The following is an 11,379-nucleotide window of genomic DNA, read 5'->3' as shown; positions in this document are numbered from 1 at the left end:
TGAGAATGGGATATTCAAAGTTATGATTTGATTCGTTGAGCATCCGTACCCTTGTTAAACACGTTTCCACTTGCGTTAAAAAAGAAATTTATAGCTTCCCAACTTTTTTATTTACGAAAAAATGTTTTTGAGAATAAATTTGATATATTTTAAGGTATTTTTAATAAAATTAATTGCTTAAAATAATGAAATAATCCTCATGAAAACTTATTTTTTAAATAAATACTTTTAACTATTTCAAGTATTTACGCATAAATTTTAAAATAAAATGTTTTATAAAAAAAAAATAATGATATTTTTATCAAAATATGGTAAAAAAAAATGATTTTTTTAATCAAATAAATCTTTTTAATAAAATTAAAAAAAATATAAAAAATATGGATAATAGGTGATGAACTTTTGCCATGAACATAATTATACAATATTAAAAAAAAAAATGATCTTTGGGAAAACGATTTAAAAAATATTATCAAATATTTTTTAATTTGAGGCATGAGGAATGGTAGGAAGTATGTCCAAAAATACCTATAGGTTGCTTCATACAAAATAACATTGCTAAAGATTTTGGTACATCGATTTGTCATTAAACCAATTCATGAAGCTTGGGTTGAAGAGATTGAAACCAAAATCTTTGCCTTCTTCAACCCTCGTGGCTCTACTGAGGAGTCATGGTAGAGAAGCATCATAAACCAGGTACTTTACAGGGTACTCAGACTTCTCTAGTTTTTTTAACGAGTTTAGTCGAGTTCTTTGAGCCACTGAATTTGAGTCTCTCAATAAAACCCTTGAATCCTACTGGTCCTCTAAACCCACCTTCAGTGCAGTTACCATATATTGGCTCAGGTGTAGCTGACTCAACTCCACCTTGCATGGTCTTGGTGTGATTTTGAGTCCTTGGAGGCCGCAGGCCTTTCCATGAAAAGGGAGGACCATAACATGGCTGTGTAAGCTCTCTCTTTCTCCATTCTCCTACCAAATATTAGTGCCCGCAAGTTGAACTCTGGGCTTTGCCCATGAGAACAGGAACAACTAACAAGGCCCTGTTTACAGAGGCCTAAGGACTTCATCATGTCGCTGGGCATGCCACATTACACGAGATTAAGGAGCAGTGGGCAACCACCCCTCTCGTTGAACTGTTTTTAGAAACAGTTTTCTATTGTTTAAAATATATAATGATTTTTCAACTTATAAAACATATTTGCTGAATCTGATTCCTGAGAACAAATTTCTAGTGTTTTCATTTTTTTTCAGACTTTATTAAAATCGAGATAACACAAAAAGAACAAGACAATTTATCGAGGGTGATTCTTAAGAACAAATTTCACTTGTTTTTTTGCATTATTTTGCTCTTAAACATTTACTATATCATAGTTTTTAATAATCAAGATTCTATTAAAAAAATTATTCTTAAAAACAATATAAACATTTGTTAAGCACCATCTTACAAAAGCAATTCTCGAAAACATTACCAAACAAACTCACTTTCTAGATTTCAACCACTAATTTGAGAACTATTCTCTAAAGAACTCTGTTCAAAACGAAACATATCTCAATTGCCAAACAATTTGATTTCAACGCTTATTTGCAATTGCCTTTAAGGAACTTCTCCCTTGGGGAAACTGCATTAGTTTGACAGCACAAGCGTAAAACAGACAAAAAGGGCATATACAAAGTTCAAGAAACCAGTACATAATAACAAATCCATCTTTTCTTATTTTGTTAGATACCCTTTTTATTTTGGAAATGAGCAACCTTGGAGAAGCAAACCATAAACATTTCCAGGACAATCTAAGAGAAATCCAAAGCTACCCACCACAAACAAAACGGTCAAGTTCAACAAAGCAGCTACTTTTCTTCTGACAAAATAGAAAGGGGAGAACAGTTTTTCTATCAATTAAATTCTGAAATTATGAAGCACACTCACCTACAAAGAAGATAGGCAAAGTTCTGGGGAGGTGGGAGTTTGAGAGAGAAAGAGGATGCGAGTCATTTGCTGTTGATAAGTGCCGCCTGTTAATTACCTTTAAAGCCTTACATAAGTAATGCAAGTATCCATCTTCGTAACAACTTTTTATCAAACATGTGGCACTCGTAATTCCGCGGTACCAGATTACTCGGGACCCATATGCGTACAGTTTATACATGGATCCGCATGATCCTCCGCATCTGCAAGGTAAACTTTTGTTGGATTCGTTCTATCTTACAATTATTTTTTTCAGTTGAAAAATGGAGAGAGAGAGATAACATGAATCACCATGTGGGGCATAGAGGAGCAAAAGTCTTTCTCCTGGGAACCGCAGATGATTCCTCATCCACTGTTGACTCGATATTTTGTCCTTTGTATCGTATATGATCTCCAATAAGAACCAAAACCAATTGGAACTATATTCATCTCTTCCCAGGAATGTGGTGCTGCTTCGGAGAACATAGAGATGGGCAAGAAGAAGAGGAGGGTTTCTTCTTGGAAAATGGAGGTCGGGTTCTTGAGGAGCTCGTGAGTCGTGACTACTTTCAACGGTACGTATAATCCCTTTCGGATCTTCTCCAAACGGGAGCTGAGCGCAGCAACAAACAAATATCATAGCGGCGGAATACTACACAAGGGTTTTACCTATTTTTTGTACGAAGGAACCCATGAAGATCGTCCAATTTCCGTTAAGAAGTTTGCGGAGAGCTCTGCTCAGGATTGTATTGAATGGTATGTAAATGAAGTTGCAGTTGCATAAAAAATGAGCAGCCACAGGAATGTGTTGAAGTTCCTGGGATGCTGCTTGGAGACTCAGATCCCCACGCTGGTGCATGAATTTTCTGACCATATATTTGGGATTGGTCCACTGAGGATCGCGGCCGAGGTAGCAAACGCAGTTTCATATGTCCACATGAGCAACCAGGCCAATCATCCATCAGGAAATAAAGTCGAGAAATATACTCTTAGGCCGAGAGGCTAATTCGCCGAGATGTGCTGGGGACTGGGGACTGGAGGGTTAATTGCTGATGTTTATATTTTTGGAGCTGTACTGTTTGAGATTTTAACAGGGAAGAGTGCAATGATATTGCACATGATGTTTGTGCCAGATGAGAATGAGAGCGGGACTATGATTTCCAATTTGGAGGAGATAGAAAAGGAGGCTGAATCCTACGTGATGGCTAATATCATAAAATAAGGAAATAGCAATCAGATAATGGAATGTGCAGAGCTCGCGCTGAGATGTCTCAAAATGAAAGGCCTACTATGATGGAAGCTGCACAAATGCTCAGAGCAATCAAAACGAGCAACAATTAACAAAACACCCTTTCTCCCATTTGTTGGCTTATTTATTATATGTTTTTGCTTATCTAAATGTCGGCCACGTTATGTACATTATCTCCATCCAAACATAAAAGCAATCTAAGTTAGAAAATAATTTTCTGTTCTTTAGAACAGACAACTCTTTTCAAGATCTGTTACCAAACATAGGCTATTACTTATAATTAAACTACCGTTATATGGTAGACAAATGTGAGCTAAATATTAAAAAGTACCAACAAACAGCAATATTAGAGAAAAAGCTGTGGCATTGGGGTATTTGTGGGCAAGGGAAATCAAACTATCGTGGTTTGATTGTTTATACCTTCATGCAATCGATGTAGTGCTGACAAAATTTCATCTTTAAAAAAAAAACCGCAGTACAATTCTCTCATAATTATTTTGTGAAGTTTACACCAGAGCAAAACTCAGTTTATTGCCATCATCTAAGCGTTCTGTACCTAACAAGAAGTTCAGGATATAAATCACCAGAAACCAGACAAAAAAGGCACAGTGGATATTGGAATTCCAGTACCATTAGCAGCAGCACCAGAAAGTTCCAAGGGAAGGGTGTAATTGGTTTGACTTTCAAAGCGGTGTCTGGCCACTAGAAGGTGATGTCATTACAGAGAGAATCTCTGTCACAGAAGCCATGGCACTCAAAGCTGCTTTGAGAACATCCTGTGAGCATCCTGGTTTCACAATGGTTCGCACCTGCAAAAAATTAGCAAGAGATATCAATCATAAAGTGTGATAGAGCAAATATGAGAAAGTATCTGCAGAGATTACAAAAATGGTACTCCATCTTAAGTAAGAGATTTCGAGCATGCAGGGTAAGCATACTATTCGTGGTTTTAATATCAACCACTGCTTCCCCTATCTCTCTGTCAACTTTATATTTTCTGACAAAGAGCACACTCAACAAAGGAACAGTGGTTGACTGTTCATGCTGCAACATTATAAGATTCACAGCGGGGGGGGGGCAACAGAAATTTGGGCACACCTTGTCAAGATATTCCTGGAGTTTCTTGATACGACCCATGTAATCCTGGTCCTCAACGCACAAAGTCACAGCCTTGGCATCAGCACCTGGACCATCAAACTGGAGGGGTCCTGGGTTTCTGTAAAGGTCGTCCAGCAAAAATTTTGTTGCATTTCGACTCAGAAGCCTGCAACAAAAATCATGCACACTCTTTAAACCACAAATTAGAGAAATGATTCAGACATACTTCGTTCATGTATAAAAAGAGGGAGGGAGAAAGATATTAAACACCCCCTTCCCCAACCAAAAAAATAAAAAAAATTAACATCATTAATAATTATTTCATATCCCAGAAACATCTGAGAAACTATGCAAAGACATACTCATATGCTTTGCCCTTCAGATCCAAAGCATAAGGATGAAGAGCAGGTTTTCCAATTGAAGAGGTCCCAGGACCACGGGAATAACGCTTTACAGTCATCATCGCCTGAGGTGTATCAATGCAGTCAAAGGAGTCAACATTCTTCTTCCAAAGATAAAAAAGTGAACTAAGAAAAAAAATTCAAATTTCTAATTTCATGTCATGGAGGAAACTAGACACACAACACAGTGAAAATTCCCTACTGTGATTGGAGCGGCACCACAACGCCATTTGTTCACAGGATTCTTTAGGTTAGTTACAGTTGCCATGTAACCATTTAAGCCAGCTGCTAGAACATGGTAGCAAATGTGCCCAAGAACCTGCATGGATATCGTTTCATATCAATTAAAAATGGTGCATATCAATAACTTCAAAAATTGAAGTCACAAAGTAACCCTAAATGAAAACATACGTAGGCATAATCACAGTCAAATTTTGATGGTAAGGATCCCCGAGCCTGATAACCAAAGAAGTGGCAGATGGCATTGAATTTCTTCCCCTTGTATGTACCTTCCTTCTGTTTTTATACCAAAGGTATCAGCGACAAAAAATGTGATAATGTTGAAGGATAGACTGCTAACTGAACCACAGAGCTATAAGCAAGTCCACAAGTAGCAGTTTGCTTTTCTTTAACCACACAGAACATTTATGTACAGACAAGAATGAATCATGCTCCTAGAGGCTACAAATGAGTTGGTTAGCATCAAAAGACAGACTAAAAAAAGATTGTGTATATCCTACCAATCGTTTGTTCATTTCTGCCTCCACAAGATGTGCGAGAAGTTTCTCTGTTTCAATCTGAAAAAGAAAGAAAAAAAAGGAGCACAATAATAACAAAAGAACGGAATTCACTAATTCTTTTTATAGAAACAAAAGGATCTCAAATCCCAGTACCTGAGATAACTGTGCTGAGTCATCTGATTCAGGGTAAAGGAGCAGCTGTAACATTAAATCCTCAACATTAAATGGGCACCACAACTCATCCAGATAAAATGTTAGATATCCCTCAATGTGAAGATACATAGCAAATTAGTACCTGCTTCTTGATAAAGGGTGGCAAGAATTCAAACAAGGCAGATGCCCAAGGTGAAAGTTTAGAAGAAATGTTATCAGCAGAAACACCTTGCCTGAGCAAACCATGAATTTCCTGAGTGGTACACAAGGAAAATAGAACAAAGTGACAAACATCATTTATGTCACGAGAAACCACAGGCACAAGCAAGAGACAAAATGTTAACACAAAAATATTAACAAAATAATTTATGTCACATGAAATCATGGAGCTTCTCCCTCCCTCCCTCCTTTGGGAGGAGGATGGAGGGGGAGGACATCACCTAAAGTACAAAGGTGCAAATGTGAGTTACCTGCAAGAGAGCATAAACTTCAGGAATGCTCTCAATAAGTCCTTCAGGAAGTAGGATGACACCATGATACTTGTCTGGTCCAAAAACACCAGGTCAGTCAGATAACAAAATTATTAATAATAACTGCAGAAATAGGAACAGTGACATCTTAGAGATTTGAAACTTGTCTTGTTCAGCCCTGGCTTGAACTGCATCACAAATTTGTTTTGTCAAGTCAAAAAGAGTAAGCTTTGATGCAGCCACCTCCTCACCAAGAATGACCTGTGAAGAGCATATTAAGTGTCATTTAGAAGGTTGATCAAACCAGTTGTAGAAGTCTTACTCATGTGCTCCAAATAGCTATCTTTAATTAGAATTAGATGGCAGACATAGAATACTAACCATATTTGGATGTGACTGAAGAGTGCACTCCAAAGCAACATGTGATGCTTTCCGGCCCATGAGTCGGATAAAATAATAATACTGAAACAGGAAATAAGTTAATTTAGCTTTGTGCAATGATAAGTTCCAGACAACAAGACTTGAAGATTTGGAAATTAATTACATATGAATTATGTATAACAGTGTACACAATAGAGTAGTTTCCAATTAAAAAGAAACAGAAAATAATATTTTTTATTGCGTGCAAGTTTTCAAGAAAGGCCATTAGACACTCTTCTAGTATAAACAGTTTGCAAGCATACGATATGATCATCCCACTTTTTGAGTGCTTTACCTTCTCTGCAGAAAGAGCATCAGTGCAGACATTGCTGATGAGTTGGGAATTGACCTGAATACAAAACCCAAAATTAAATAAATAAATAATACAAATCAGGGTTATCTTTCATCCTCAAGTTTATTTGATTGCTCCTAGCTTGTGTACAAATATGATCCCACCAATAAATTAAGTCATGCGGAATGATCCAGCAAATAAAATTGGATGCTCAGGAAAACTAAGAAATACAATATATTAAAATGAATAAACATATTGAGAGGACATGTATCACACAAAACGTTCAGGTATTGATCACAAGACTAATACCTTACATATTGTATCAAAACCAACATTGCTTTCAACAAATTGGTTCTTCAGATCCCCATTCAAAGTAACAGGAACCCCAACCACCTGCAAAAGCCCAACTGTTCAATTAACTAAATATTATTGATAGTTTACCAAAGATGACATGAAAAGTAGAGAAGTGTTGTAATATTTTTTGCAACATAGGCATTGAGGAACCAAATGGACCAGATACAAGAAAACAAGGAAAGCAAGAAAAAGATTCATGCGTGAGTTTTAAGAATATAAGCTGATTGACTTTCAATTTTGAACAAATTACATAAATGAAGTACCTTTGTTTGGCATTTTGCTTCTGCAAAGGTTTCTGCAAGCTGAGCAGCATCCGTGTTTGATGTCACCCCTTCAAAAGTACCAAACTTGTATATTTAGAAATGTCAAAACTGTATATATTAATCATATTGCATGAGTTAGATAATAGAAAACATGGCATACCTCCAAGAATGACAAGGCCCTCCAACTTCAAATTTTTGCATGTGGATAATGCAGCATTAACTTGTTCAGTTGTTCTTATTTGATCCTTTGTCCGTCCAAGCAAATCATAACCACCTTGGAAAAAAAAAATCATTTAGTTTGTAATATTTGGGGTAAAATTAAAGGTGTCAACATGACAATGTTCCAGTAGAAATAACTACCTTGATTCTTGTAGGTTGAAAGAATGTCATCAGTGATCTCAAGAGTTTTCTGAGCAAATAAACCTTCAGAGCCACCTGTTTAAGGCATAAAAGTAACATGTTTATTAAGCACAATTTTCCTCCAAAAAAAAAAGACAGGAAAAACCAACTAAGAAAATGGCTAGCTAGAATAAGGTCATTCTTGGATCAGATGAAAACCTAGATGAAGATGAAATAAGATATCCATATTATTAAGTGAAAACCATTTTCCTTGGCAAAAGAAGGACAAAAACAACACAGAAAATGCCTAGATAAGTTCATTCTCAGATGACAACCTAGGTGAAGATGAAACAAGCAGGATATTTTAGAGAGTGGATTATCATCTGAAGTATCCAGACTTCCAAATATATAAATGAAAGCTTTCAAGTGTTATGGGTAGCAGTTTCAATCTGCTTTCTTTTTCACAAAAAAAGACTCAAATGTATGTTAGAGTTGTATGCATCATAAGCCAAGTCTGAAGTGCTGAGAAGCGTTCTTGAAGTTTATTCTTCATATTACGAAAATTTGAGCATGGTAGCATTTCAGCCTCAAACCTCAAGCAGTAAGACATTTTTACAGATTCACTCCACAACCCTCAAACATCACCATCACACTGTTAGAATAACTTAAAGTTATTTTTTCCCCCTTTTTCTCCATAGCATAAGCAGATGTAATTTAAGTAATGACGATGACATGATTGCCCAATTATCCATCCGATCATACTGAGCTCATTGTGTCCAGAATCATAATACATACCACTCCAACCAGATGAAAAAAAATAAAAGCATAACAAAAACTTCAATGAGAAATCAACAGATCCCATTTGATAACATATGTGCACATATGCCAATCCATTAGATAAAAGCTTGCAATCAAAAGAACCAAAAATTAGAATTCTCTATACCCAAAAACAATCCAAGAATAAAATTCTCCATAGCTAAAAAATCCTAAGTATAAAATTCTTCTTACCCAAAAACCCAAGTAAAACATTCTTAGGGTTGTGAATTTTGAGAGCATTGTGAAGACCCCATATGACATTGTGTCCTCCCGGAGATTGTCTCCCACAGAAGACCACTCCCACCCTGAAAAATGAAAACAAATATAAATAAATTGAATGTTTATGATTGATGATATTGAATATGATCATTTTTTCCATTTTCTCTGTGTACGTTCTTGATGTTATATTGCCAGGCCCATTATCTCCACTACCTGTTTGACTTGTTTTGCCATGTGGACAATTTTGTCAAAATGATTGTTTAAAATTCTAGACACATCCAACACATGTCCAGCAATGCCATAGGAGTTTCATGTCCGATAAAGAACAACTCCTCTTTAAAAGTGCCTTTGATACTAGAAAAATAAGTTACATTTAGAATATGCCCAAGGAAAACTTCATAGAGATCATCTCTAAAAATTAAAATGGGTTCAATGGTCAAATGCACACCTAATGGGTGGATGCTCAGTTATAACCTGAGCATCAGGGACCTTTGCAGTAGCCCTGAGAAAGTGAGCCAATGGCTGACCATATGTGTGAGGAAAGGATCGGCTTATTGTGCGGGCACCAGAGAGGTCTGGAGCAGTTGTTGCATCACCAAATTCTACCCTGACAGTAGTCCCCTGAGTAAATGAAATTGTACAAATATTAGCTCATTGCATGTATATACAAACAGAAGTTACAGCGTTATAACTTTATAAATAACTGAGGAATAAACTTGCTTCAAAGGCTTCCATGCATAAATTGTCTGGGGAACAGAGCAACTCCTAGTATTCTCTCTGCTGGTGAGTCTACCTAATACAAAAGGTTTCTATTGATGACAAGATGAGTATCAAAAGGCATGCAAGTCTTGCATCTACTAAGTTGGTAACAGGGAGGGGGCTGGAAGAAGGAACCTCAGCAAACTTGTTTTGAGTTCCTTTTTCCCTTCCCTTTGTGGCAGGAAACTGTGATTGCATGCAAATGACAAAAGGGTTAAAGAAAGAATATAAAGGGTTTCTGGATGCATTTGTTGATGCAAAATTGCAATGGTTAAATAAATAAAAATGTTCTTACAATTCTCTTAATTTAAGATTAATTTTTCTTGGTTGGAGAAAAAGATATTCTGCAGACTGTCAATTATCCATGTTTTACACAGGACAAAAGAATTCATGCTCCTAACTACTTTCAGCTGACTTTAAAGCCAAACTATAAATTGATAACATCTTTAACGCAAAAGGCTTGAATGAAGGATACAAGAAACCAAACAGCATTAATACATCCAGTTTGCTCCTAACCATTTCAAATATTTCAATCTAAAAATAAAAAATAAGAAAAGAAAAAAAGGCCTAATACACATGGTATGCCCAGTTCAGCAAACTGTGGACATAAGATGCACGATTAACTATGTGTATATTGTCCCACATACACAAGGTCAAAAATCTCAATAACTCTAATCATACAACATTTGTCAACACGCAAGTTTCCATCAAAAGTTATTACACTAGTAAGTTCATTATTAGTAGTATTCTTCAAAAATATTTCTGAATACAAGCATCGGAGCATTACAATGTGGTTAAATCCAACATGCATGTGAGCCCATATGCACAATAATAGCAAACTCTTCAAATCCAAAACCTACAGCATGATGCCATATTTCTTCACGGAACACATGCAACAAAATCAATGAAATGCATGCATCATCTCATCCACCCGGTTTCTGCATAAGATCAAAGCAAAATGCATGCACCACACACATTAGATCGAAAGATCAGATAGATTTTCCTCTGTTCTATTTATATACCACTTTAATACAGTAATCCAAGCAGCAGTGAACCAAAATGGGAAATCAAAAACAAAAATTTCTAAAAACAAAAAAAAAAAAAAAAAACAAAAGATCCACTCCAACAATTCGACATTGTTTCCTCCACGCAAGCAGATCCCGACAAAAACAGGACTCCGGCGATCAAAAAAGCAAACAGCCGAAATATTCAAATCGCCTTTTTTTTTTCTTTTTTGTTGCAAAAGGTAAAAAAAAAAAAAACAAATCCAGAGATCTACGCGGATTGCTCGAATATCATGCCATGAACACAACAAGAGAAGATTCATCGTAAACAAAAGAAGAAAATAAATGAAGAGAAGTGGACTTCATAGAATCATGAATCAAGAAATGAGAGGGTGGAGAAACCTGAAGGCAAGGAGGGAGTTCAGGTTCGTAAAGACGTCGGTGTTTTTGAAGATCCGAGAGTTCTCTGGGAATGCCGAAATCTGAATCCATCGCTTCGCTTTCGCTCTGCCCTCTTGTCTCCGAGCCTGCGTCTCTGTTAGAAGGCCTTTTTTATAGGGAGTGGGCGATACAACCAACCAAGCCACTGGTTTGGGCCTTAGGGATCCATCAACAAAATCGCCCTCCTTTCCGAAATTATTACGACACAGCCACGATGATTTTTTGTATAATTACTGAACTACCCCCGAGCTCTGTTGACTAGTTCGCCTTGATCCTCACTTGTAGATTCATTTACCTAACCACCCCTCCTCTCCCCAATTTTTATGAAATTGCCATTTCATTTAGCTGTATATTTATTATTATTATTATTATTATTTATTTTTTTGGTATAAGCATTTTTAATATTTTTAACACTTGAA

General features: G+C 36.4%; 1 protein-coding gene across 1 annotated transcript; it reads right to left on the bottom strand.

Annotated features, from left to right (window-relative positions):
• Nucleotides 1-3,627: 3,627 nt before the first annotated feature.
• On the bottom strand, nucleotides 3,628-11,048 carry LOC117906805 (pyrophosphate--fructose 6-phosphate 1-phosphotransferase subunit alpha). The gene is made up of 19 exons (XM_034820011.1): nucleotides 10,922-11,048; nucleotides 9,205-9,377; nucleotides 8,730-8,842; nucleotides 7,743-7,817; nucleotides 7,543-7,656; nucleotides 7,383-7,450; nucleotides 7,075-7,158; nucleotides 6,769-6,822; nucleotides 6,435-6,515; nucleotides 6,216-6,314; nucleotides 6,054-6,122; nucleotides 5,726-5,836; nucleotides 5,584-5,628; nucleotides 5,431-5,487; nucleotides 5,102-5,206; nucleotides 4,893-5,009; nucleotides 4,652-4,755; nucleotides 4,290-4,455; nucleotides 3,628-4,000 (listed from the first exon to the last, which is right to left on the bottom strand). The coding sequence occupies exons 1-19, from the start codon at nucleotides 11,009-11,011 to the stop codon at nucleotides 3,875-3,877; spliced, it is 1,851 nt and encodes a 616-aa protein (XP_034675902.1). The 5' UTR covers nucleotides 11,012-11,048; the 3' UTR covers nucleotides 3,628-3,874.
• Nucleotides 11,049-11,379: the final 331 nt, after the last annotated feature.

This window comes from Vitis riparia, chromosome 18, assembly GCF_004353265.1.
Source record: "Vitis riparia cultivar Riparia Gloire de Montpellier isolate 1030 chromosome 18, EGFV_Vit.rip_1.0, whole genome shotgun sequence".
Classification (NCBI taxonomy): Eukaryota; Viridiplantae; Streptophyta; class Magnoliopsida; order Vitales; family Vitaceae; genus Vitis; species Vitis riparia.
Note: the sequence above shows the minus strand (reverse complement) of the source record. Positions and strands in the feature narration are given on the sequence as shown.